General features: G+C 46.1%; 2 protein-coding genes across 5 annotated transcripts; both read left to right on the top strand.

Annotated features, from left to right (window-relative positions):
* The first annotated feature begins 452 nt into the window (after nucleotides 1-452).
* LOC118118729 (cullin-9) lies at nucleotides 453-21,024 on the top strand. 4 transcript variants are annotated; one of them, XM_035171993.2, is made up of 45 exons: nucleotides 453-620; nucleotides 1,896-2,597; nucleotides 2,816-2,970; nucleotides 3,061-3,654; nucleotides 4,008-4,149; nucleotides 4,224-4,468; nucleotides 4,577-4,763; nucleotides 4,837-5,019; nucleotides 5,444-5,642; nucleotides 5,769-5,970; nucleotides 6,175-6,365; nucleotides 6,445-6,641; nucleotides 6,929-7,068; nucleotides 7,284-7,372; nucleotides 7,456-7,561; nucleotides 7,639-7,866; nucleotides 8,006-8,096; nucleotides 8,286-8,457; nucleotides 8,550-8,655; nucleotides 8,753-8,848; nucleotides 8,941-9,116; nucleotides 9,748-9,881; nucleotides 10,071-10,256; nucleotides 10,519-10,545; nucleotides 11,269-11,405; nucleotides 11,491-11,673; nucleotides 12,036-12,193; nucleotides 12,300-12,498; nucleotides 12,693-12,861; nucleotides 14,240-14,385; nucleotides 14,497-14,623; nucleotides 14,703-14,908; nucleotides 15,163-15,422; nucleotides 15,745-15,862; nucleotides 15,961-16,209; nucleotides 16,845-16,985; nucleotides 17,605-17,769; nucleotides 17,881-18,044; nucleotides 18,141-18,234; nucleotides 18,357-18,431; nucleotides 18,818-18,928; nucleotides 19,011-19,128; nucleotides 19,215-19,348; nucleotides 19,733-19,824; nucleotides 19,946-21,024. In XM_035171993.2, exons 1-45 carry the CDS (start codon nucleotides 488-490, stop codon nucleotides 20,166-20,168), a joined length of 7,950 nt encoding a protein of 2,649 aa, XP_035027884.1. In that variant the 5' UTR covers nucleotides 453-487; the 3' UTR covers nucleotides 20,169-21,024. The 4 variants fall into 4 exon arrangements, with proteins under 4 accessions (XP_035027884.1, XP_035027886.1, XP_035027885.1 ...); XM_035171995.2 differs by having other exon boundaries at nucleotides 10,516-10,545; nucleotides 19,733-19,808; nucleotides 19,946-20,117; XM_035171994.2 differs by having other exon boundaries at nucleotides 454-620; nucleotides 4,224-4,414; nucleotides 10,516-10,545.
* A 2,706-nt stretch (nucleotides 21,025-23,730) lies between these two features.
* Nucleotides 23,731-27,191, top strand: srp19 (signal recognition particle 19). The gene is made up of 5 exons (XM_047342466.1): nucleotides 23,731-23,934; nucleotides 25,302-25,377; nucleotides 25,549-25,620; nucleotides 25,824-25,932; nucleotides 26,549-27,191. The coding sequence occupies exons 1-5, from the start codon at nucleotides 23,897-23,899 to the stop codon at nucleotides 26,677-26,679; spliced, it is 426 nt and encodes a 141-aa protein (XP_047198422.1). The 5' UTR covers nucleotides 23,731-23,896; the 3' UTR covers nucleotides 26,680-27,191.
* Nucleotides 27,192-27,328: the final 137 nt, after the last annotated feature.

Genomic DNA, 27,328 nt, shown 5'->3' with positions numbered 1-27,328 from the left:
TAGACTTTTTTGTTTGTCTGGTCATGATACACCTGTGTATCGATTTTTGTGAAGATCGGTCAATGTGAACGCGTTCCAGGGGGCGCTGTTGAGCCATTTTGCCACGCCCATTTAAAATTACTCCAGAATACGTACATTTTCAACACTTTTAAATTTTCTGCAAACTTTGGTAACTATTTGAACTTGTTGAAGCCCTCAAAAAGCCAATTCATTTGCCTGAAAAAATTAAATAATAATAATCCTTACAATTTCAATAGGGCCTCCCACTGTCTCCTACTGTTCGGTGCTCGGGCCCTAATTAAGAAGCTGATATACATGTATAATACATATATATTAATACTATGGTTTCTACTCTTCCTGTTATTTATCAGGGTTATATTAAATGTATGATGTGGACCTGTCCTGCAGGGGGCAGTCTACTGTCTGCACCGTCACACACAGTAGAAGAAGAAGAAGGGTTCGATGCTCTTCCTGTTTCAGGGCGTTAATGCGCATCCAGCAACTCGAAGCTCCGGAGGAAACCAGCCGCTGCTGCCCGGGACACGACGGGTCTGGTCGGAGGAGGACACAGCGGCTTCGGAGGAGAACTCACGCCAGGGACACAGTCTGGGACTCGGAAGGTAAGAGCTCACCTGTCGGCGGCTGTGCCTTCAGGCCGGAGCGTGTGTCAGCTCGGCCGCTTCCCGGGCTGACCCGGGCGGACAGCTGGACAGGCCCAGCCCGGCGCTCAGAGCTCACATCCAGGGTCAGTGTCCCGGGGCTCGGCCCGACGTGAAGCGAACACCGGCACGGAGACAACAGCACGTCGGGGTCCGGTTGAACAGCAGCTGATGAAGTTCAGTTCTACTTTAAAACGATCTGAAACATACGGTTTTATTTTAGACTTTGAATCTGCGTCAGGACTCACGTCATATGACCCACATGTTATAACAATTACATCAAATATAACATCCGACATTTGATCAAACACAAGATCAACTTTGAATCTGTTAACAAACCGGATCAGTGAGTCAGAGCTCAGGCGGAACTCAGGCTAACTTTATATAAACTTCAGTTTGTTCATCCCGAATTCACCAGAAGATTCTTCACCGACCCGCAAATACACTTTCATCAGATTTAGATTGTTTTTACGGCTTCAATCATCTTTTTACCTAAAATCTGACGATTTTAAAACGGAGTTTGGTTTGACGTTTTCCGCACTGTTACTTTTAACTACCAGTGAGGGGTTAACTAGTGGACGAGTCAGTGACGTGGGTTAGTGAAGCCGTTCCTTTGTTAACCAGGTAAAGAACCATTGGTGAAGTTAACCGATCATGTGAAAACTCGGTGCTAACTTTAGCAGCGTTGCTAGCTTCTGATGTGTTGCGTGAGGAGTTTTGAATTCTGTGAATTCCAAAAAACCACGATGATCCGAGAGCAGAGGCCGAGTCCCTCACTGCTCCGCCGGCTTCACCAGCAACTGTCAGCCCGTGTCTGAGCTCATGGGTTCGGTCTGGTCTGAGGGTTAGTCCAGGTATTAGACGGAGCCCAGCAGCGGCTCGTGGTGTTAAAGCGGAACTGAAACGCAGTTGAGAGTGTGACCGTGAACGTCTCACTGCTGTTTACTTCAACCTGTGCTGATTCACTTCACATCAGTTGATTGACTGGTTGATTGACTGGTTGATAGTGAAGGGGGACATCACACTGGAGACGGAGAGAAGTCTATTAATGAATCTCATTAACCCAGGTCCAGTGTTTCTATAGCAACAAGGCTCAACTCCGCAACTTGTGACAAGAGGAGACCTGCACCATCTCTAATATCTCCTCTTCCTCTGCTTCCTCCTTCCTCTGTCTCCTCCTCCTACTCTGTCTCCTCCTCTTCTGTCTTTTCCTCTGATCCTCTGTTGTCTCCATAGCGACCATGGTGGGCGAACGCCGCAATGGGAACCTGCTGGTCCAGCTCGGCCCGAAGTTGCAGGCGTATCCTGAGGAGCTGATCCGCCAACGCCGAACCCATGATAGCCAAACTGAGTACCTGATTCGTTGGTGCCTCGTCACCATCGATGACGGCTCCAGCTCTGCGGGCGGGGCTAGTGAGACAAGTGGGGCGGGTGGTGGCAGCTCTGGAGTGGGCGGGTCCAGCAGCTCCACATCAGGTGAATCCAAACCGGAGAACATCCTGATGTGGATGTCGACAGAGGATGTGTACGCCAACTGCCCTACTCTGCTGGGCAAGAGGAAAACAGACACACTGCGCCCCCTGCAGCTACACGAGAAGCAGCATGGCGGTGAGACAGCAGATGGAGCCCAGAGGAGAGGTGGCGACGAGTTCCCGGCAGACGTCACCTTTGACGAGGTGGAGCTGTCAGACATGAAGGAGGACGTGAAGAACCTGGTGTGTCGGGCAAGGAAGCAAATGGCAAAAAAGAGCGACTTCTCCATCAGCATCACGCACACCATCCACGTGCTGAGTGCCTACGCCAGCATCGGCTCGCTGGTCGGAGTCTTCAAGGAGACGGGCGCCCTCAACCTGCTGATGGAGCTGCTGTGCAACAAGGAGACACAGACCAGACGCAGTGCTGGGAAGATGCTCCGCGCACTGGCCTCACACGACGCAGGTGAGCTCAAAATAAAACTTTATTTACAAGACCAATGTTAACTAGTATTTCCATGGTGATGAACTGAATCTCTCACACAGTGTCTGTAACAGTAATAACACTAATGTAATATTCTACAGGGGCATGTTTTGTAATGGGTCTGTGTGAGTGATATCATCAGGGCAGCAGACAGTTGAGGAAAGGTGTGATGGCTTGTCTTCTCATGTCCATCCCCGCAGGAAGTCGAGCATACGTCCTCCTGTCTCTTAGTCAGCAGGACGGCATCGAGCAGCACATGGACTTCGACAACCGCTACACGCTACTGGAGCTATTTGCCGAAACCACGTCCTCGGAGGAGCATGGCATCTCCTTCGAGGGGATTCACCTGCCTCAGGTGAGACACTGTTCACTGACTCCAACAGTAACCCTGCAGAAGGAGGAGTGGCGTTGCTTACTCTTATACGTTCTTCTTGTTGTATATCAGATTCCGGGAAAGCTACTTTTCTCTCTGGTAAAGCGTTACCTGTGCGTCACGTCTCTCATGGACAAACTCAACACGGCGGGGACTGATTCTAGCTCTGAAAGACAGGATGCCAGCCCCTCCACCAGCACTGGCCACCATACGGAGCACCTACGGGTCCAGCGGGAGTTCGACTTCACCATGGCAATGGCCAATCTGATCTCAGAACTGGTCCGAGTGATGGGCTGGGACCGCAACCGCCTGCTCCCCAACGGCTCCGCCCACTGCCCCGGAGGAGGAGTCTGCGGGGAAGAGCAGGTGGAGGAGGCGTCTCACCCTGTCCTCAGGTCCATCTTCCAGCCTCGATTCTGCACCTCCCCCATCGCTCTCCCCATCAGCTCCGCCGTCGCAGCGCCCGCCATCACACCGCCGAAGAAGAAGTTGGGAAACGGATTCAAAACGCGCTCCGACTTCGCCTGCCGTTCAGCCTACGTGGAGTATGTCCAGGACAACCTAAAGAGCGGCATGATGGTCCGCATGCTGGAGGACTACGAGGAGGTGAGCGCTGGCGATGAAGGAGAGTTTCGCTACAGCAATGACGGCTCGCCACCCGTTCAGGTGAGGAAATGACAAGTTAATGATCATTTAATCATCAGAATCAATTTAAAAGATTTATTTATTGTTTTATTCACATGTTCAGATCATAAATCTTCATGTTTGTCATTCTTTGTCCATTGATGCAGCAGATGTTTTGATGAGTGATGCTCAGTAAAACAACAGTTGATTCATGAACAATGAAAGAAGTTTGTGTTTTAAAATGGAAACTCACAGCTGGATGGTTGCAGTGCCTCCTGCTGTTGTAAAGACTGAAGTGAAAACTGAGGTTCAGAGGGAACAAAACTAAAAAAATAAAGTTTGAAATGTTTTAAATCAGTTCTGACCTGTACTGTGTGTTTTTGTGTTGCATTAAGGTGTACTGGAACTCGCTGTCCAGGACATACTGGGTCCACTGGCACATGGTGGAGATCCTGGGCAGCGGCAGCAGCACTCAGGCCGAGAAAGAAACGCAGGAAAAAGCCTCGTCCCTCACAGAGACGCTCAAACTCACCGCAGGTACGACCTGATTACCTGACACTCACCTGACCATCCATCTGACCCTGCAACTGAAAAAAAAAATGTCTCCTCAGTGAATCAGACATTCTTCTCGAAGCCGCCGGGTGGTCTCTACTCGCTGCCATACCTGTTGGAGGGCCTGCAGGCAGAGCCTGCAGCTCTGAGCCGAGCAGAGTGGTGGGAGATAGTCTTCTTCATCAAGAAGCTGGAGCCGAAACAGCAGCCGGAAGTGTACGGCATCCTGCTGCAGAGCCTTGAGGAGCAGGTAACAAGCAGACAACACAGCAATCAGAGAAAATGCTGGGAAACTGAGCCTTTGGTACGTTGTGTCCGTCAATAAAGCTTAGAAAATAAAAACGGGTCAGATGGAGGTGGCTCAACTGTGTTGGGACAGGTTTCAGGTGAATAAATTTGACTCTTCCTGCAGGATGGAGACCTTGACGACTCGTCCCTGATCAGTCTGTCCGTCCCTGGAGACATGGCCAAGAAGCTGCTTCACTACCTGAAGCAGAAGCTGCCGTCGTCGTGTCTGAGCGACCTGCTGTGCTCCCACGCCTTCTCCAAACACTATCTGAGGAGAGGAGGAGGACGTCTGGAGGATGAAGAGCTGCTGGGTGAGGACGGAGACGCCACAAACACGAGTCTGTTGTCAAGATGACACTGCTTACTCTCACTCTCTGTTTTCAGCTGAAAGCTCTCTGGCTTCATCAGCGCTGGGAGGAGGAGCACCAGGCTCCTCGTCGTCATCAGTCATGGGCTCCGTCTCAAAGAAACTGAAGAAGGAGGTTCCTGCCGATTCAGAGATGGAGAGCGAGCTGCCAGCAGAGGACGACAGGGAGCTCCCTGATGACCTGGAGCTCAAGATCACAGGTGAGTTGGCTTAGATACAGTACATATAACCTAAACAGCTGTTACCCACAGGGCCAATCACAGCGCAGATTTTTGTTCCTCAGCTCTGTACTGAGATAGTTTCTCTGCTCACAGGCAACGTGACAACACTCTTCATGACTCTGGCAGCACGTAACTGTAGCCAACAGTTAGCTAGTAGCTACTTTACACTCCAGACAACAAAATGTCGAGGCAAATTTTTATATTCAAATTAAATAAACCCTAACCATTAATGGTTATTATGTTAAATTCCAACTTACAATGTACCCTTGGTATTGATTTATCACCAGTATCACAAAAACAAACGATACCTAACCCTACAGGTGAGAAAGAGAAAGAAGATCTTCAGCCTGAAGTTTATATCCATGTCTCTGTATCAACGCCTCTCAACCTGATCTCCCTGCAGTGTTTAATAACCTAATGGTCCAGGGGAAGAAGACGGCGTTGGAGAAGATGGGGGAGGTGGTGGACGTCTTGAAGAAGGGGGGGTCGGGCTCAGACCGGGTGCAGCAGCTCGCTGCTGTGCTCTTCATCACCAGACTGATGGAGGAGAGAGGAGCGCAGGAGAAAAACTACATGAGGAGCGAATCTGCTCAGACCATACGGTGAGAAACACAACAGGGTTGCAAGGAAATGCAGAGTCGTGAGTAGATGAGCTGGTCTAACAGAGTGGCGTGATCTGGGATAGATTCCTGCCCTTGACGTCAGACTGATTCTGTTGGTTTCGACAGGGACAAGGTGCTGAAGCTGCTTGTGGAGCTTCTGTCGTCGTCGTGTAAAGACGTAGTGATCAGCACGCTGAGACTCATTCACCTCCTAATGCTGAAATATGAGTGGAGAGTTTCCTTCGCCACTGAGGGCGGAGTCAAAGCTATCCTGACTTGCATGCAGGGGTTGTCGTCGGTCACACATGTTCAGCAGCTGGCGCTCGCGGTGAGAAATCTTGTCCGCTGCCATTTCGAAAAATAACACACACACACAATGTATTTATCTATACACAGATATTGCTTCTAAAATATAACTTCATCACTAGATGGCACTGAATATCTTGCATGACATCCTCAGTTGTTGTACATGTGAACTTAGACAAGTGGAGTTACTAATACTACATAGCTAATGTTAGCGTCCCCCTATCAGACTCTGAAGGTGATCACCGGAGCCAGTAAACACGACCTCCGCAGCGTCGGCAGCGGTGTTCCTCTCTCGGAGTCAGGCACTCAAATGATGTTGGAGATCTTTGCTAGCATCGGCTCGGCCACGCCCGAAGGCTCCCGAGGGCTGCTGGGAGCCATCCCCTCCGCCATCGACCTCATGCTCAAGACTAAAGGGTAACGGACCAACTCCCGGTTCAGGTTTTTCTGTTGCTAATTGCCTCCTGAGTATTGATTACTGATTTCTTCTGTGCAGCTGCATGCTGTCAGTGCGTAACGGCCTGCTTGTTATCATCATGCTCATCTCCAACCATAAGAGTCTGGCAGAGCAGCTGGTAGCATGTGAAGTCACCACTGTCCTCAAGAAATGTCTGACTCTGTCCCGAGCGGAGACCATGCTTGCCATCATCGCCCTCAACCATATCTCCATGGTCCACAAACTGGAGAGCAAAGGTAAGAGTGTATAGGGTTAGGGTGCTTGGGGCACGAAATCCCGAAAACCGCTGCATGATTTTGCAGCACAGTCGTTCACATTTAAACTATTATCATTTAAACACAATCATGTAACTATGAGGTTTAATTAATTTATTAACTTACAAAAGTTACAAATGTATGAAACATTAAATCCATTAAATTAAACTTTATTCAAATAACAGCAGAATAATTAGAAGAAATCTAATTTGCGAGGGTTAGAAACGAGGCTCAATGTTTCTAAACTGTGCGTGTGTGTTCTCTTGTAGACGATCTTGAACAGCTGGATTTTGAGCTCCAGATGTTGGTTGTGAGTCTGAAGGAACTGACAGCGACTAAAGAGGTTATTCAGACTCTAGAGCAGCTGTTGTGTGACGACGCCTCACAATTGGAGGATGAACGCAGTCAGGTACACACACACCTCACAGGTTGTGCGATGGAGGAAACGCTGATTCTTGATGTTAACACTCAGCCAAAGATCCTTTTTTAGAGAAGATGCTTCACTCAGTGTTTGTCATGAGACGTCTTCACATCCTGCGGTTCGATAACATCTCAATAATTGAATGTAATAATCATAGCGACAGGATCATTGTGGTTATTGATCAGTCTGTGTTTCTTGATCAGGTAACCCACAGTCGTGACACGTACCAGGACCTTGTTCGTCTAATGGAGCAGCACCGAGCCGACCGAGCCGTGCAGCTCTCCATCCTCAGGTACGGACAAATCACAGCCTGACCTCTATGTGGCATTGTTGTTATCATGGTGATAAATCTGGACTTTCTTTTGGTTCGTGCAGGATCCTGAACAAGATCCTGGACAACTACCAGGAGGATGTGCTGCCGTGGCACGAGAGCATTGAGCCCTGCCTATCATCAATGACGGCATTTGTCAACGACAGAGAGGTGCACTCCTGCAGTGTGACAATGGAAACTGAAACCAGCCGGCTGACATGCATTAACCTCCTGTGATTTGTCCTTAGGTGGTCCAGCAGTTTGTCCGCTTCCTGTACCGGCTGGCGTCTCTGAACAAAGACTACGCAGTGGTGATGTGTCGTCTGGGGATGAAAGACGCTCTGGTGAAAGCTCTGGACAAACATGGCACAAACCTGCTGCTCGTCACCGAGCTCCGTGACCTAATCTCCGACTGTGAGAAGTATGCCAGCCTCTACAAGAAGATGACCACCAGCGTCCTCGCCGGCTGTATACAGGTAACCACAGAGGGAGGGAGGGGCGGGGTAGAGATGCCCCTGTCCTATCAGTGGTGCAGCGAAGGGTCAAAGTCATAGATGGAAACGTTATTTCCATGGTAACTGGAGTCATTTAAGTGGTCGCTGTGTTTTCTGCCAGATGGTTCTGGGTCAGATCGAGGAGCACCGCCGCAGCCATCAACCAATCAACATCCCCTTCTTCGACGTCTTCCTCAGGAACCTGTGCCAAGGTGCGTTCATCCACTTCCTGTTTGTGAGATGTTTCTAAAAACTGAGAAAAACACACACTGTACACACATCAATCTATCACAACCTAGTCATATGGTGATGTAATCGCAGACACTCACACACAGACAAATACACACAGGTGAATCTTGTGGTTATGTTGTTTTGACTGCTGGAACTCGTGCTGTGTTCAGGGTCTAGTGTGGAGCTGAAGGAGGATAAGTGCTGGGAGAAGGTGGAGGTCTCATCCAATCACCATCGAGCTAATAAACTGACCGACAAGAACCCGAAAACGTACTGGGAGTCTAACGGCTGCACAGGGTCACACTTCATCAACGTCTACATGCACAAAGGCGTCGTCATCAGGTGACACGCTTACATGCTAATACTGATACATGTGTGAGTACTGCAGTGTACTCACTGTGTGTGTGTGTGTGTGTGTGTGTGCATGCGTGCAGGCAACTGGCCATCCTGGTGGCCAGCGAGGACTCTAGCTATATGCCGGCCCGGGTTCTGGTTCTGGGAGGAGACGACCCAACCAACATCAACACGGAGCTCAACATTGTGAGCCTGAACAACAAATCGACATGTTACCACGGGTACAGATGTGTTGTAATAGACACAGATAAACTGTTCATGTTGTGTTTGTGTGTCTGTGCAGGTGAACGTGACTCCTTCAGCCAGTCGCGTGGTTCTGCTGGAGAACATGACTCGCTTCTGGTCCATCATCCAGATCAGGATCAAGAGATGTCAGCAGGTAAAAGTACAGTTCCTACTCTAGTTCATACTCCAGTCCATGATTTAGCAAAATCATTCTGTAGTATCCTGACCCCTTCTCCTTTGTAACAGGGCGGGATCGACACTCGGGTCCACGGGTTCGAGGTTCTGGGTCCAAAGCCGACATTCTGGCCGGTGTTTAAGGAGCAGCTGTGTTGTCGGACGTACCTGTTCTACAGCACCAAGGCTCACACCTGGTGTCAGGAAGTGACGGACGACAAGACGCAGCTGCTGCAGCTCTTCAACAAGTAACCAGCACCAATAATACTATTACTGCACTAATAATACTGTAGTAATACTACAGTCATATGACAGAAATATAGTATTACTAACTCCTAGCTAAGCAACACTAGCTGTTTCCAGTCTTTATGCTATGCTAGGCTAGTGCTGCTGCAGTAAGAGTACTTAAAGTAAAAATAAGTTGTATGAGATGGACAGTTGAGTTAGTTCATTGATGCAGGGCGTGGGCGTGCGTGTGTGTGTTCCACTCGCTAGAGAAAACACAAGTGCCAGCTTTTAAACTTTGTTTTAGCTCAGGCAAAGATGGCGGTGTATGTGAGCCGGAAAAGTAGAAGAAGAACTGAACGTTGATGTGGTTCACTTGTTTGAGAAAATGGTGAAATCCAGACTTTTAATAGATTTTAGTTTTTACAGAGCGACACATGACCTGGAGAGTTTCAGGCTGATGTGGGGACACAGAGAGGTTCTCTGCTCCGTCACAGACCAACAGCTGGTCGATGGACATGTACTTCATTTATAGTTTCTCTATGAGAACATAAACTCTATGTAATTTTATCATGTTTCCTTGAAGTGTAAATAGTCTCTCTGTCTCTCTCTCTGTGTCTCTCTCTCTGTTTGTCCCCGTCTCTCTGTGTTCAGACTGAACAGCGCTCTGAGACATGAGCAGATGTTTGCTGATCGTTTTCTTCCTGACGCTGAAGCAGCTGAAGCTCTGGGTCGAACCTGCTGGGAGGCTCTGATCACCCCCATCGTCCACAGCATCACACTGTCAGGTACACACACACACACACACAGATGCACACCGACATACACAGTTGTCATGTATAAATTTGTTAATTATTTTGTTTAGTTTGTGTTTGAAAATTGCTTTTTTACAATAAAGTTCAGTCTTTACAGTTTGGTCATCACAGTAATGGTTAAACACTGAAGCTGGTCCTCGCATATGCTCTGTTTTTACCCAGAATCCTCAGCGTCTAGCCCTCTGTCCTGGCTGCTCAGCGAGTACCTGGATAACACAGAGTCAGCCTGTCGCTGCAAAAGTCGGGCGGCCATCTTTAACTCCAGAGTGAGACGTCTCACACACCTGCTGGTTCACGTGGACACACGTCAAATGGACGGCGAGGAGCTGAAACCGCCCGTCAAATCGAGTGAGTCTGAAATGCCACGATGTTTGTTGTGCTGTTGTCTTCGCTTAGATCATCTGTGACAAAAAATTGTCACTGAGCACAAGGAGACCTGGGAACACGTTGGGAAGGAACATCATTTCTATATAAATTGTAAAGGAAAGTAAGCGTCTCTTCCTGAGACTGACTTTAATATGGTTTGTCATTTCTCATCACATGATGTCGTCTGGTTAAAAAGAGATTTTTACTCCATGTGTAAAGCGTTTTTTTTTCTTTTTTCCAGAAGGTCTCAACAGAAGCAAAGAGCAGAAGAGTAAGTAACTATTCAGAGGCGCTCGTCTGCATTATGTGTGTTCACGTCTGCTCTGTGACATTTTACGTGTCCAGACGAGGACAGGAACTCATCACATCGCCCTCTGCTACTTGAACGGCAGCAGAGATTAACTGAAAACATGCTGACTGCGGCTCTTCTGATCCTTAAAAACACGATACAGACAAATAGTTTTATTTAAAAATTAATCAAACAAGGAGCAGGAACTTTCCTATTTTCAACAGCTGATGAATACACGTGTGTTGCTGTAATAATTTGTTCATTTATACCATAATATAGAAGAAAAGCAGAAAAATACTCACACTGATGTTTCAGCTCCACCCTCTGCATTTTTTTATCTTCAGCTTCAAACTCAAACTTCAGCTTTTATGATCTGATTTTGTAATACCTGTGGTGTCTAGCACGGGGCGACGCTTTCTTCTCCTTGTCTGAGCGGCTTCAAACAAACAACACTGATGTCATCAGGACACGTTCTCACTCATTTTCCTTTTAGTTTCGACTGCTCTTATTTTGATGGCACACTTCCTGTTGCAGCTGCAGCGCTGATCTTTTGTTTTTTTAAGATGGAAAGGAAGGACAGAGCATGTCAACAGCTTCTTCCTCTTTACGTTTCTGGCTTCTTTTTTTTTTTCATCTTATTTTCCTGGTTTCAACTGTTGGTGACAATCTTCTTTCAATTTATACAATTTTGAACTTCTCTTCCAGATGGTAAAGATGGTAAAAACAAAGACGCCACCTCTGCCTCTTCTTCCTCTTCATCTTCCTCAGCAAAGCCCAAAGTGAAGAGCAGCAGTAGCATTGCAGGCATCGCCCTCTGTTGGCAAGGGGTGGTAAAGCGCCAGGTAAGAACATCATGTTTATATCTGAACATCAGTGGATCGTCGTGTGGTTCGGTCCAGATGTTGAATCCCCCACCCCTACCCCCAGGTGAAGAAGTTCCTGGAGTTGAGCTGCAGTCATCCCGACTTCGTGGAGCGCTACCGGACTCTGTACCTGCGGCTGAAGAATGCCATGGAGGAGCTGTTTGGGCAGCAGACAGCGTTTGTCCTCGCCCTTCGACACGGCTTCTCTGCTGCGCTGCTGCAGCTCTCCATCCTCCGAGCCATGCATGTAGGTCCTGACAGAATTAAGTCTGGTTTATCTTCATGATCTGAACCGTGCATGTAGGTCCTGACAAGAGTAAGTCTAGTTTAACTCAGCTGCTTATCCTCTGGGTATAAAAATTGTTTTGAAGCAAACGTGCCTCATAACACCCAGATTCCCTCGAGGGTCAAATTTACAGATTCATAAACCATTTGTTTGATTCAGGTTTAACTGGTCGAGGATCATTATTTAGATTTGAGTTCACACTTATTAAAACATAATGGACTGAAGCACTTCCTCCTCTTCTACCTATGACCAGTTTAAACTTGGGTTGAATTCAGGCTTACTTGATCGCTCCAGTGTGATAACGCAGTTTTCTTCGTGTGCAGGTGAGTGAGCGTTTTGCTCAGTACATCGATCAGATGATTCAGGTTGGCGGCGCGGCGTCCGGCACCGTGGCAACTCTGGAGCGGCTGCAGCAGTTTCTGGAGCCGATGCTCTTCCTGTCAGGCCTGGAGCTCGCCAACACCTTCGAACACTTCTACAGGTGCGAGCATCACTAGACAATGGACCACAAACAGTCACATGCAACTCGAACACAGCAACATGTCGGTATGACAACTTATGACATCAAGCCCTTTTTCTCTCCTCAGGTACTACCTGGGCGACCGACTGCTGGCTCAAGGCAATGTTTGGTTAGAGACCGCTGTCATCAATCAAATCGGCAGCTGCTTCCCAAATCGCTTCCCTCAGCAGATGTTGAAGAACCTGAGCGAGTCGTCCGAGCTGCAGCAGGAGTTTCACCTGTACAGGCTGCAGCAGTTCGACTGCCAACTGCAGGAGCACGACCAGGTGAGCAGGAAGACACACCTCCTCCTCGTTGTTTTAATGTCATTTAGGTTTTAGTTTATTTAATGCACCAACTGTTGAGTTTATATTAATTTAAACTGAGATTGTAAACTGGGTGTGAGGTGAACAGTGGAAATCATACTGGAGATTTGATTTTAACTCAGTTTTTTAACTCGGTCCTTTTCTTGTTGCTGTAGATGACGCAAGAGTGGGAGGAGTCAGAGGAGGAGGCTGATGCCCAGGTTCTGGTTCTGTCTCCTCGTTGTTGGGCTGTGTCCTCGCTCTGCTTCCTGGACGAACCAGCAAAACATTTTTCACCAGAACTTTGCTCCTATCTGCACCAGTTCACCCAGTTCTACACTCACAGTTAGTTCCAGTTCACCCATACTTTGACCATATTATTATTATTATTATTATTATTATTATTATTATTATTATTATTATTATAATAATAATAATAATAATACATTTTATTTATAGGCGCCTTTCACAGCATTCAAGGTCACCTTACAAGGCAGAGGTAAAAAGGTATTTATGTTTATAAACCTGGGTTAAAGGGATAGTTCACACAAAAATTGACAGGGTAAACAGTGTTGCAGCCAAATCAATACAATTGAAGTAACTGGTGCCTCCTTCAAATGTAAAAAAAAAAAACACAAAATACCTCCATACTGCTCCGGTGGTGTCATCCAAGTGTCCGAAAGCCCCAACATTCAGATTCGACTTGAAACGAGTACATGTCTTTAGCATAAATGTCAGCTGTGATCCACCTGAGAAGTCAATTAGGAATGTCGGGGCTTACAGACACTTGGATGACACCACCGAAGCAGTATGGAGGTATTTTGTGTTTATCTGTTTTTACACGTTTGAAGGATCGATCACCATTGACTTCAACTGTATTTATTTACCTGCAACACTGTTTATCCCTGACATTCCAAAAGTGTTTTGTTTACTCAAACACTTCACCCCTCCCTCCATCATATTGGTGACTAGATGATGAGTGAATTTTCATTTTTGGTTGAACTATTCCTTTAAGACCTCGCAGTCTCAGGACTAGTTCACGCCTTGTTGGGTTCAGAGCTTCAGACTCTTCAGTTCAGTCTGAACCTAAACATCAGGTGTGAAGGTTCCTCAGAGCAGAAGAGGAGTTCTGGGTCTGGATCAAACTGAACCATGGTTCTGTTCCAGAGTGAAAACACTTTGTTGGATAGTTTGGACTTTTGGACCAATCACAGGAAGTAGAGACAGAATTAAACAATAGAAGAAGAGGAAGCAGCTGCAGTCTTCACCTCCGATGAAATAATGTTTGAACCATGAGGACGTTCATTTGGTGCATTTGAACTAGTGTGGAGTACTGTAGTACTGGGGAGTACTGCACCTGAAGGTGCTGATGCTGGTAGTAATACCATCATGATGTTACCATGGCAACCAAATGAAGCTTTATTCATTTCCTCCATCCACCAGAAAGACTGATATCCCCCCAACTGACAACATGCCGATGTCAGACGCCATCTACAAACCAATCAGAGTCAAGTATAGGTAGACACAGCCCACATAGGGGATGTTTGTCCCTAAATTACAATTAGAAACCAAAACTAACAGATCAAGTGGAACAAACACCTGAAGCTTTGTTCAGACTCAGTGAGAAAACATGTTGGTCTCCATGATGAGCTTATTATTGTTCCTGGTGTGCGTTACTGTAGTGATGACATCATAACCATTGATGTTTGTGTTTGTGCGTCAGGTCAGTCCATGTATGGTCTTAGTCACTCAAAGCCTCGGCGGCTGCAGTGGACGTGGCTTGGACACGCTGAGCTTCAGTTCGGCTGCTGGACGCTGCACGTGTCTACGCTGCAGTTGTTCATCCTGCTGCAGCTCAACGAGCAGGAGGTAACACACACACACACACACACACACACACACACAGTGTCTGTGTGATGTGGATCCTCTGGTCAGTTTCATCTGTCCTCAGTCGTTGTGATGTCACTGACTGTGTTTCAGGAGGTTCAGGTGGACGCTCTGCTGCAGGCGACAGGTCTGTCAGCCGCCATGTTTCTGCATGCTCTGATGCCGCTCATTAGTGAGGGAGGACTGCTGATCTGCAGCCAGCTGGATGATCCCTGCCAGGGTCAGACACACACACCTACACACCTACACACCCTCCCCCTCCCCCTCCCCCTCCTCTAACTCACTGTCTGTCTCCTCAGGTGTGCTGAGTTTGAACCAGCAGGTGGCGTCTCGCAGTCTGGACGGCGTCCCAGAGTCGCTCCGGCTGCTGCCCGCACAGACGTACCTGAATGTGGACGAGGATGCGGCCAGGTCGCTGGAGAGGAAGAGGAACTACATATACTGTCTGATCGTTCACATCATGAAGCAGGAGAAGGAGATGCACATCGACAACCTCGTCTTTAAGGTCAGAGGTCACACCACAGTCACATGGACATTTGTTTTTATTTTTGAAAGAACAGGAGCTTTTATTTTGTTGGTCTGACTCAGTTTAAACTGAACTCATGTTAAAGCATCATGGAAAACGTAGCTCCAGAATTACATAAACTTAATTTTTATGTTGTAGCCAAAACATTTGTGTTCCATCAATTTGTCCTGCAGCCCCTGCTCAGGTCAGATTTTCTAACATCTCTCTGTGTTCTGGTCTTGTCCGTTCTCCAGGTTCTAGAATCGTGTCAGAAACAGGATGCATCTCGTTCTCCGGGTGCAGGTCGTTTCAGCTGTAGCACCAGCGACGTTCTCTCCTGCATCATGCACGTCATCGGTAAAGGCTGCATCCGCCGCAATGACGAAAACCCGCACATCGTGGAGTTCCTCCCCGAGGACCCGTCCACTCCGCAGAAGGGTCAGGCCCAGTTCTGCTTGAGCCGCACTGAATTAAGGAAGGACACCGCCACCACCGAAAACCAAGCTGATATTCGGTGTGACATCTGACCCTATACACAGGGTTAAATCTGGCTGTCAGGGGTTATTTAAGTTAGTTTAGTGTCTCAGAGTCTTCATCATCTTCACGACCATCCTCAGTTCATCTGTTCTTAAAGGAACATACATCATCAGGTCTTTTTTAAATCATCAGTTTATTGATTGTGTGTGTGTGTGTGTGTGTGTGTGTGTGTGTGTGTGTGTGTGTGTGTGTGTGTGTGTGTGTGTGTGTGTGTGTGTGTGTGTGTGTGTGTGTGTGTGTGTGTGTGTGTGTGTGTGTGTGTGTGTGTGTGTGTGTGTGTGTGTGTGTGTGTGTGGCAGCCTGGCTTCAGGTCTGCAGCAGTTTGAGGATGGCGTTCTGGATGCGGTTCTCTTCTCGATGGGTCGGACAATGACACAGGAGGAAGTTTGTCAGCTGATGCAGAGGACGGTCCAGCAGGTGAGTTTGATTTCATGTGACTCAGCTGTTTCTCTGGTTTTCTGACATCTGTGGACCAGGGTGTGTTCTCTCAGTTGATCTGATCTCGGTCTCTTCAGGTTTCTGGGACTCTGAGTCTGGACCTGGACCGGGCTGAGCACCTGCTGGTTCACTGTAAGTGGAACGTGGACCTGCTGGTGCAGCGCTACACCGACGACCCGGACTCCCTCATCATGGCCGCCGGAATCAAGTGCCGAAACCCTCAGCCGCCACCGAGCCCCGCCTCCACCTGCCCCGTCTGCCTGGGCCCCTGCAACGCCGCCACGGAGCTGGTCCCCTCGCTGAGCTGCATGCACTACTGCTGCAAGGTGTGTGTGGTTGTGTGAACTTGCACAGATATCTTTGTGAGGACCATTTGGATCCTACACTCTATAGAGTGAGGGCATTTTGGCTGGTCCTCACTTTCTGACCCACTTTTAATGGACTGTTTGGATCATAAAAGTATATGAAAATACGGGATTATCGTGAAAAGAAAAATTGCATGCTAGTGATTTTTTTTTTTTTTAGGTTGTGAAAAGAATTACCATTCATTGAAACAATATTAATCTAAGATATTACAATCATTGTCGTAATTTTTTATTCCTTAGTAATGGAGAAAAGACTACATTTGTGGGTCTCCCAGCTTGCCGGTGATTTCCATGGCATTCTGGGAAATTGTCATAGCCCTCGGTTTGAATAATGGGTCTGAAAAATCTCAGTTTGGAGGGCTGTACGGCCCGAACACTTAGCCCCTCCCCCGTCAGAGAGGAGGGGCTAAGGGGTGAAATGGGATTGGGCCTTAGTGTCCTCACTAAAATAGATTACTGTGTGTGTATATCTGTCTGTGTCTATAATGTGTGTGTGTGTGTGTGTGTGTGTGTGTGTGTGTGTGTGTGTGTGTGTGTGTGTGTGTGTGTGTGTGTGTGTGTGTGTGTGTGTGTGTGTGTGTGTGTGTGTGTTCCAGTCGTGCTGGCAGGAGTACCTGACGGCGAGGATCGAACAGAACCTGGTGATGAACTGTAACTGTCCAATCACAGACTGCCAAGCTCAGCCCACGTCTCATTTCTTTCTCAGCATCCTCACTGACAAAGACACCGTCGCCAAGGTAACATATAGCTTGACACTGTCTCCTCAATCTAACAGTAGCTGTGTCTCAATTCAGGGTCGCATCCTTTCGAGGCTGCATTTGAACAGCGATTCTGTCACTGCGGCGCAACTAGACAATTCGAAGACTTCTCTAAATGTTTCCTTCCAACCAGGAGCAACTGAGGCTCCATCCGGTGAATCCTTCCCAACATATCCCATCATTCACTGCGCTGGATTGACAAACTGTTATTTAATGGCAGCAAATCGCGTGGTGACATTTTTTTATTTTAAATGCAACCCAAGTCGGCTGCATAGACCAGTTCCTCCGAAGGATGCAGCCGCTGAATTGAGACACAGCAATGGAGGAGACAGGGTTATGACCTGTCCTGCAGTCAGACACCAGGGGGCGATCCAGCTTCAGATGGAGAGTAAATAAATAAATAGCTTGTCACTTCCTGTCTGTGAAATATGTTTCAAATTAAATCATATGAAGAAGATTTCACAATAAAAGTCAAATGGAAGTCCAAACAATAGGTTGATGTAAATGAGAACCTGATCAAACTCTCCTCCTCCTCTCTCTTTCCTTCTCCTCTTCCTCTCGTCTCTTCCTTTCTTCTCCTCCTCTCCTCCTCTCTCAGTATGAGAAGGCCATGTTGCGGGTGTATGTAGAGTGTTGTTCTAACCTGACGTGGTGCACCAACCCTCTGGGCTGTGATCAGATTCTATGTACGGAGAACATGGGCAGTATGGGAACCTGCTCCAAGTGCCGCTGGTCGTCCTGCTTCAGCTGCAACTTCCCCGAGGTCAGAGGTCACAGCCAAGTACACGTCAGACAGACACACACACATGTCAGACTTTGTTGAATGTGCAGACCAGTAGGTTGATTTTGATGACCTCTGACCTATGACCCTCAGGCTCATTATCCATCCAGCTGCAGTCACATGTCTCAGTGGATGGACGACGGAGGATTTTATGAAGGGATGAGTTCAGAGGCTCAGAGCAAACATCTCGCTAAACTCATCTCCAAACGCTGCCCGAGCTGCCAGGCTCCGATCGAGAAGAACGAGGGCTGTCTGCAGTACGGACACTACACACACGCAGACAATGTGCACGCACACACGCACACACTGTGTGCACACACAGGATGACAAAGCTTTTCTTCTTCCCTCCTCAGTATGACGTGTGCCAAATGTAACCACGGGTTCTGCTGGCGATGTCTGAAACCATGGAAACCAACACACAAAGATTACTACAACTGCTCTGCCATGGTGAGTTTTAACATGAGTATTGCACGTTAACCACACGTCAGTGCTGCCCTGATGATGATATGATGGACACTAATAGGGTTATAAACTGATTTGTCATGATGATGATGGTGTTTTTAATGCAGGTGAGTAAAGCAGCACGTCAGGAGAAGAAGTTCCAGGATTATAATGAGAGATGCACCTTCCACCATCAGGCCAAGGTACAACCAACAGGGTGGAGGGTTTTTATTGTGAAACAGGAAGATGACTCATAATTCTGACTTTCAACCCTGGCTCGAAGGGAAGCAACGCAAAGGAGAAAAAAGTTGAATAAACCACTTTATTAACTAAACAATAGCAATGAAAAGAAAATTGTGGAAGCTCTGCTCCTGAGGAGCCTGCTGAAGTTAGATCTCGTGGACCAGCTCTTCATCTTCAACCAACCACAGATTAGCAGCACCAGGTTCAAGGGGATAACAGGATTTTTTTTAGATCAATCGTGATATTGTTTGTGTTTTCAAATGTCGAACAGGAAGTTGTCAGTGGTTTTATTCGTAGACGTTGCATCAGTGAAACATCGGCGTAGACGTTTGTTTGGTTGTTTCAGGACTTTGCCATCAACTTGGAGAACAAAGTGTCGTCAATTAATGAAGCTCTGCAGATGAAGTCTCTGACCTTCGTCATCGACGCCTGTAAAGTCCTTGCTCAGGCTCGGAAGGTAAAACCATCGTCGTGGACGTAATCATCGGAGGTGCTGGTTCTGCTGATGTGTTTACTGTGCCCTGCTCTGTCGTCTGCAGGTACTCGCTTACTCCTGCGTCTACAGCTACTACAACCAGGAGACGGAGAAGATGGACGTGATGGAGCAACAGACGGAGGCTCTGGATCTTCACACCAATGCTCTGCAGATCCTGCTGGGTGAGACTGTCCTTCGTCATTGTCATCATCATCATCATCATCATCATCATCATCATAAAGTTTCTGAACCTGCTGTGTTTTCTCAGAGGAGACGCTGCTGCAGTCCACGGACCTGGCCTCGTGTGTGCGGCTGCTGAAACCAGAACACCTGAATACCGGACTGGAACTGATCCGACGCATCCAGGAGCGTCTGCTCGCCATCCTGCAGCACTCCACCCAGGTGACCGGCTGGAGCCAGTTCACAACCAGTTTACAACCAGTTTACAACCAGACTACAGTGTACACACCAGTCTGACTGAAAACTGGTGGGAAACCATTTTAAAGCATATTGGATTTAAACTGGTTCTTTCTTAAATAAACTTGAAACCAGTATCGCATCCGAGGTAACCAGTTTAAATACAGACTGGAACAAGTTCAGAAAACATCAGTCAAAACCAGTTGTAAACCTGGTTTGAAACCGGTCTGAAACCACTTTAAAATAGAAAAAATTAAACCAGATTGTTTTCAACAGACTCTGGTGGTTCATTTAAAATTTAGTTTTAGCACATTTTAAAACAATCGGAACATTTCCTGTCCTGAATGTTTCCTATTTCTGTGGTTGCAGGACTTCCGGGTGGGTTATCAGTCGAAGAGCAGTCAGGAACTAGACTCGACTCTGGCGTCCAACCTGTCCAACCAAGGTGACGCCAACAAAGTGTGAGTATCTGTGAGGATTCTCAGTCGTCCAGCTCACGTTATTTTCAGAAGTTGAACATGCATGTCTATGTGCACTTGTAAAAGTTCTTTGTAAAAAGGAAATCTTGTGACGACTCCTCAGATCTAAGTCAGCTCGAGCTTCAGACACTGTAGACTCAGATAACAACAACAACACAGGAGCGGAGGGTGGCGGGGAGGTGGAGGACGAGGATGACGAGTACGATGAAGAATTCGTCCCCGAGTGGCACGAGGACTACGACGAGGATGATATAGACGAGGACGACTTCTTTTCTGACGACGACGAGTCTGAGAATCTGGAACGGGACTTTAGCCCCTTCGACTGAAACAAAGGGAAGTAAAAAGTGTCGAAGGAAGAAAGGTAGAGGACGAGTCGGGCCCGCCCCCTCTTCACCACTATCCAACGCCACCTGTAAACGATGGAAGACGGACAGCGGGGTGTCCTCTTTCACCTGAAACCCCGCCCCCGAACACAGCTGCACTGCTTCTCCACTCGCTGTTTCTCACCTGTGATGTTGTCGTGTCAGCACGAGACGACGAGGGTCACAAGACCGAAACATGTTCTGACTTTCACCTTTAAATTTTTTTTATTAAATGATAAGTTCAATGTTAATTTTTACATCGAAGTCAAGATTTGACGTTTTTTGAAAACCAATTTGAACCAGTTCAGTCTGAGTTTGATTTAAAATTAAAATTTTATGATCCTGACTTAAATCGCAGCAGAACAGTTTTTCTCGTCCCTTGATATCCTCGTCGGCTCGTTCTTGGTTCTGAATCTTTTCTGCTTTGTGATCAGAAGGAAATGTTTCAAAAAAAGAAGGGATTTATTAATCCAGGGTCAGGCTGTCCTCTCGTTTATCTTTTCGTACCTGTTGTTACCTTGTCTTTGGTCATCACTCGTTCTTTGGTTTGTTTTTACGATGGAGGTTGTCTTCGTTTGAGAGGAAATAATTAAAGCGACATTAACAGTTTTCTACGTGTCTCAAGAATCTGCAATAACTGATCTATTGATTATTGACTCTGTCATTTGTTAAACAAAGACTGTCGGGATGTTTCTGGTTTGTTGTCGAGCGACATCTGATGTTAATCTGTAATTTAGACAGATCTTATATTCATATGGTCGACGTCTGAAAAGTTCTGTTTCTTGCAAAAATAAATAAAAGCTTTTTCTGCTGCGCTGCAGCTCGACTCCGAGTTCTCCTTTTAATCTACCACATCAATTAAAGTCCCTGTCATTTATTATAATTTATTTAAATGTTTTATTATTTATCCATATATCATTAATACTTAAAGCTCTCCAGACTAAATTCTTCTAAATCCAGTGGGAACCAGAGCAACTTTGTTGAAGTTTAAGTTTCTGGACTCTAGGATCTCATGTATTTCAAACAGAGCGAAGTTTTGACGGTGCGATCCAGACATTTTTCATGGTTATGTGGGTTTCTCAGAGTAGACGTGTCGAAGTTCTGTGGGTTGCTGATAAAAATGTGTCAAGTTAAAACATGAATAGAACTACAGGATCAACTCAATGTTCAGAGCTGAAAAACTGATTAATGTGGTCCAGTAAAAATATTAATCAAGTTTAAATAATAATTAATACCTAATACTTGGCCCTAAACACCTTAGAGATTCATTCTCTAATGATGAAGCTGCACTAGACGACATCGTCCTTGCTTCCAATGAAACAGTCAGGAACTTGGGAGTGATCTTCGATACTGATTTGTCCTTTAATTCTCACTTAAAACACATTTCTAGGACCGCCCTCTTCCACTGGTTTAACATCTCAAACATCAGACATGTCCTTTCTCAAAAAGACGCAGAAGAACGAGTCCAGGCCTTTGTTCCATCCAGGCTTAGTTATTATAATTCCTTATTATCAGGCTCCAGCAGGAAGTCGTTAAAGACTCTGCAGTTTGTCCTAAATGCTGCAGCACGTGTCCTGAAGAGAACCAGGACCAGAGACCACATGTCTCCTGTGTTAGCTTCACTACACTGGCTTCCTGTTACATTTAGAATTTAAAACCCTCCTCCTCACCTACATTAATAATATGGCAGCATCAAACCTTAAAGAGCTCATCGTACCTTATCACCACTAGAGCCCTGAGCTCCCAGAATTCAGGCTGTCGTCCCTAAAGTCTCTAAAGCAGAGGAGGAGCCAGAGCTTCAGCATCAAGCTCCTCTCCTGTGGAATCATCTCAGCTTCAGTTCTGGAGGCAGACTCCCTCTGAACGTTGAAGATTCAAACCTTCCTTTACGATAAAGCTTATAGTTAGAGCCGGTCCAGGTTTGTCTTAGACCTGATCTTAGTTCTGCTGCTATAGGTCTAGAAGGTCGGGGGTCACATGACACACGGAGCTTCTCTTTCCAGCTTCTCCTTCCTCTTCTCCATCCTCATCACATCAAAGATATTAATATCTCATCAATACATGTTACTGACTTGACTTCTTCCCCGGAGTCCCTTTGCCTTATCGTCCACAGATCCACATCGTGGATTATGATCTGTGGATCGCGAGGGTGGATCCTGTATCATGTTGGCATCTGATAGTGGATCCTGATGTGGCAGTGGACAATGACTGTGGACGATGGTGGATCCTGATCGTGGACTATGATCACATCAAGTCTGCTTGATATATAATATTTCTCCTCTGATACTCGACCATTACTGACAATAATCCATCAGTTCATTGACCTTCAGTTATGCTACAAAGTGTTTATTCTTATCAAAGCTGTAAATACTCTGATCTCTCTGATGTTCTCTGTTCCACGTGACATCTGTTCACTTGTGTCCGTCCTGGGAGACGGATCCTCACATGTGTCTCTGAGGTTTCTACCTTCTTTACCTGTTAAAGGTTTTAGTAGTTTGACTCTTGTTGAGGGTTAAGAACAGAGGACGTCTCACCTTGTTAAAGACCATGAGACAAACTGGGATTTGTGAATATGAGACTATACTAATAAAATTTGATTGATTGATTGATAATAATTGACTCGATACTTACTACTGGATTTAATACAGAACAATAATACACTGCTCAGAAACATGAAGGGAGAACTTCCATCACACATCAGGTCTTAATGAATGATTCAAGTATAAAATCTTTACTGATGAACATTGTATAATTAGTTGAGAACAAAATGACGTAACAACAGTCAATGGAAACAAACCATCAACCCACTGAGGACTGGATTCAAAACCACACTGAACATCCCAGTAACAAACTGAAACCACAGGCTGATCCAACGTGTGTGAATTTCATCAAGTCATCATGTGACTCAGTGGGTGTGGCCTCCTCCTGCCTGCATGTTCTCCTGACAACATCTGGACATGATGCTCCTGAGGAGTCGGAGGATGGAGTCCTGGGGGTTCTCCTCCCAGACCTGGTTCATCACCTCCTGGACAGTCTGTGGAATAACTACAAACTGTTTGATTCGACTCACTAAAGCTACGTTTGTTTCTCAGACACAAAATGCATGAACAGGCATGATGTGTGCTGTTGATTTGTTTTCGACTGCCGTGAATCTCCTTACCTGTGCAGCCTGATGGAGCTGCAGGTAGCTCCTCATGCTGCCAGCAGTGAGGAGGAGCAGAACCCAGAACTAGAAGGAGTCAGGAAGGATCAGCAGAGAGCAGCTGTCTGTGGACACCACATTAAAAACATTCTCTGTTTGGGGCTCGTCTTGCTTCTGCCTCCATTTCACCTGTTGTTACTTTGATTTGCACCAAAGCAGAGAAACTGATTCACAACCACTTTTAACGGACACTTTGATCTCTGGAGTTTAACTTTATACTGTGAACATTAAAGTTCCCTCACTTTACTGAGCTGTGTATTATATGACTGTTAAAGGTTTTTTTTAATAACAAACAGAAGGGGGCAGCAACACGTCACTGAAGCGTCTAATCTGCTACAATCCGAAGAAGAAGCATCATCGTCGTCGTGGGGCCTGTTGTTCACTGAGAGCAGCAGAGACTCACTTTATTATTATTGTTGTAACGAATCTTAGGGTTAGGGTTAGGGTTAAACACATGTTTATTTATCTAAGTATATATTCAAAGTTCTAAATGGCTCATTTAACACAGAATCCCGCCGACAAGTTGAGGTGAGTTCCAGTACAGAGCTAGCCTTTTAGCCGAGTGAGGCTAAGCTAACAGTGCGAAACTCCTATAGGACATTTGTGAATTTAAGGACAACTTGTTTGTCTGTTGATATGACGTGTTTTTTAATTATTAACGTGGTACAGTTTATCTCGTGTTATCTGCTTCAACTCGGCTCATTTATATTTGTATTTATATTTTTAAATTAACAAGAATACACCGGTTTGGTTTTGAAGACTGACGCGGATGTTAACGGCAGTGAATGATGGGTAGTGAGAGCAACTAACTAACTAAATGTGGGTAAAGTTATTTTTCCGTCTCGTGATAAATAGTCAACTGTTTATTTTTAAGTCAAGATTTACGACGTGTTTAGCAGAAACCTTGGCAGATGTGAAAACGCGGTAGTTTTTGTACGAAGTCTGGTCCTTTAGCATGACGTGTTCAAGTACTCCAGTTGTGTTTAGTGTCAAAAACCTGTTCTGTGTCACTTTGTCCTGAAACAAGCTTTGTTTTCAGTCTGATGTTCACATCATGAAATTATCAATTGATTCATATTTTCCTAATGAACCTCCAGTGTTTTCTGTTGGTTCAGTTTAATTTAAAGGTTCATCTGAACCTGAGCTCATCAGCACCTGAACGTGTCATGAAAGCTGTTTTCAGACTTGCACCCAACTCCGGACTTTCTCTGGAGGAGCTGTATTTGAGAAGGAAAATGTCTGATTGAGAGAGTCCGGAGTTTCTCCAGAGTTTCTCCTGCCAGCCCAGAGTACCAAGTCAGCAGAAAGTCCTGGAGGAGTCCAAGTTAGAAAAGACAGGAGATCCTCCGCAGGATTTATCCACCAGTGAGTGGGTGCGATGATGTCGTTGCTTACACGCGACAGACACTGAAATAAAAAAAACAATACAAATATCTCGGGATGAAAAAGTGGAGCCACACACGTACAAGACGCCTGCGAAGATGTCAAGATAACTTTTGGTGATAAGAGCCCACATCTGTGTCAATGTACTTTCATCAAAAACTTGCGATCTCTGCAGCAGAATCAATGTTTCATCCTGCCGGCGGGCCCCCCCCCCCCACCTGAATCCCCTGCAGATTTCTGTGTTGTGAACACGTCTGAGCAGAGAATCACCTGCTGTTTTGTTCATGTGTGAAAAACAAACTGAAAAAAGTGCAGACCCAATTCTGCTGACATCCTCCATAGTGCATGTCTGAAAACAGCTATAAACCTTCCACATGCACTCTCTCCATGGTCACAGTTATATCTATACAGTAAACTGTAAATGTAGCGTCTTGTCATAATTCTTTTTTTCTGTAAATGTTAACGAGTAGTGTTGGACTTCCTGAACCAGTGTCGTCTGTGTCGTGTTTCAGGTTCGTTTGTCTCTACCCAGTTTACATCAACAATAAGAAGACGCTGGCTGAGGGACGCAGGATCCCCACAGAGAAGGTGACTTACATTTTACACATTTTTACCTTTCACACAGCAGAGATGCCCCCTAGTGACATGTTCAGTGAGGCCTGCCAACTTAAAACCAATGTGTGGTGCCTGGTTTCACTCAGCTGAGTGAAGGTGGTGATCATTCAGTGAATGAAGAGCAGCTGCTGTCGTTTGTTGCAGGCTGTGGAGAATCCGTCCTGTACTGAGATCCGAGACGTCCTGACGGCTGCTGGCATGAACGTCTACATGGAGGTAAAAACCTCACACACACGACGTCAAGGAACAAGTTCATGTATGATGTACGATCATAATACTATCGTGTGTGTGTGTGTGTGTGTGTGTGTGTGTGTGTGTGTGTGTGTGTGTGTGTGTGTGTGTGTGTGTGTGTGTGTGTGTGTGTGTGTGTGTGTGTGTGTGTGTGTGTGTGTGTGTGTGTGTGTGTGTGTGTGTGACAGAACAAAATGCATCCCAGGGAGTGGAACCGGGATGTCCAGTTCAGAGGTCGTGTCAGAGTTCAGCTGAAGCAGGAAGATGGTTGTCTCTGTCAGGACAAATTCAGCTCCCGTAAGTCCTACACTGAGTGTGAGTGAGTGAGTTAAGCTGCTTTCAGACCTGCACTGAACTCTGGACATGTTCCTAAAAATTTCCGGATGGGCTGTAAGCGAGAACGCCCCTAAGTAAAATGTCAGTGAGTCCATGTGAGGAAACAGCAGGACAATGTGTGGAAGCTTCCCAGAGAGCGAGTGGACGTGTTGATGAGGTTTCTAACACGTGACGTGAAACTGGAAGAACACAAAGATCTCAGGATGAAGAAGAGGAGCCGTACACGTAGAAGACGAAGACGTCCACTTGGAAACACGAGGAGGTTCCAGATCTTTTGGTGATGAGGGCCGACGCCGGTGTGGATGAGCTGTAAACAACAACACTGATCTTTCCACAGCAGAGTTTATACGTCATGTCCGGCCTCCTGCTGCTCTACAGGCTCCGCCCCTCGCCTGGATGTTCCCACATGTTTTTGTTGTTGAGTCTGAAGGATCCTTAACAGTTTAATTTGGGAAGAGGAATTTGTCAGATTTTAGGAACTAAGCTGGACAAACAGAAAATGTATTGTTGAATTGTGCTTCGATTTCTTTTTTTCTTATTTCCTCAGGTAAAGATGTGATGTGTTTTATTTCCTCAGGTAAAGATGTGATGTTTTACGTTGCGGAGATGATCCCTAAATTAAAGACTCGGACCCAGAAGAGTGGGGGAGGAGAGAGCAGCTCTCAGCAGGGAGAGGGAGGGAAGAAGAGCAAGAAAAAGAAGAAATAGACCCAGGACATGACTGTACACCACATTTTTACTTTTCCAAAATCCAAGGTTTATCGCTTTGAGTTCATTGATTTTTGATGGTTTGGATCAGTTTCAGAAAGAATCTAATTCTGAACTCGAGCTCGTTTCGAAAAGGAAAATCAAGCGGTGGCGAACAGTCGACTGAAGAAAACTACGAACAGCTAATTGACTTGTTTCAACAGGAAACTCCTTTCAGTCACGTTACAGATTTCAAAGAGGGGCTGGGATATGCATCTGTGTTTTTGTTCGAATCCCTCCCCTCTCCATATTTTATAAAAGGCTCTGGATCTTGCAAGAGAAGATGAATAAAAAGTAAATTTTCTCACTTATTTTTTGTTTTGAGATAATTGAAGAAACCGTGTGAGGATTGTGTCGCGGGAGTAAATCAGTTTGACCTCATCCTATAAATAAAGTCTTTAATGAAATGCTGGATTAACGCCGACACTGTCTGTAATAATTCAGTTATATCAAATTAAAGTTCTGACGCATGAGCTGGGTTTTTCTTCATTGATTTATTAATGTCCTCCTGTGACAATGTCATTTTAAAAGGAAAGAGCATCTTTATTTAAAACCCATAGAATCGTTAAACAACACTTTGCAGCTGTTTCTGAGCAGCGCCCCCTGCAGC

The sequence above is a fragment of the Hippoglossus stenolepis genome, chromosome 12, assembly GCF_022539355.2.
Source record: "Hippoglossus stenolepis isolate QCI-W04-F060 chromosome 12, HSTE1.2, whole genome shotgun sequence".
NCBI lineage: Eukaryota > Metazoa > Chordata > Actinopteri > Pleuronectiformes > Pleuronectidae > Hippoglossus > Hippoglossus stenolepis.
This window is presented reverse-complemented; position numbering and strand designations above follow the sequence as displayed.

Excerpts from the sequence above, each read along its gene's own strand:
- LOC118118729 (XM_035171992.2), top strand. The coding sequence starts at position 488 with ATGCGCATCCAGCAACTCGAAGCTCCGGAGGAAACCAGCCGCTGCTGC. Across the intron at positions 10,546-11,268 it reads CAGAAGCAAAGAGCAGAAGA|ATGGTAAAGATGGTAAAAAC; the intron begins GTAAGTAACTAT and ends CTTCTCTTCCAG. Across the intron at positions 17,770-17,880 it reads TCAGCTGCAACTTCCCCGAG|GCTCATTATCCATCCAGCTG; the intron begins GTCAGAGGTCAC and ends TATGACCCTCAG.
- srp19 (XM_047342466.1), top strand. The coding sequence starts at position 23,897 with ATGGCTCATTTAACACAGAATCCCGCCGACAAGTTGAG. Across the intron at positions 25,621-25,823 it reads GCATGAACGTCTACATGGAG|AACAAAATGCATCCCAGGGA; the intron begins GTAAAAACCTCA and ends TGTGTGTGACAG. Across the intron at positions 25,933-26,548 it reads TCAGGACAAATTCAGCTCCC|GTAAAGATGTGATGTTTTAC; the intron begins GTAAGTCCTACA and ends TTATTTCCTCAG.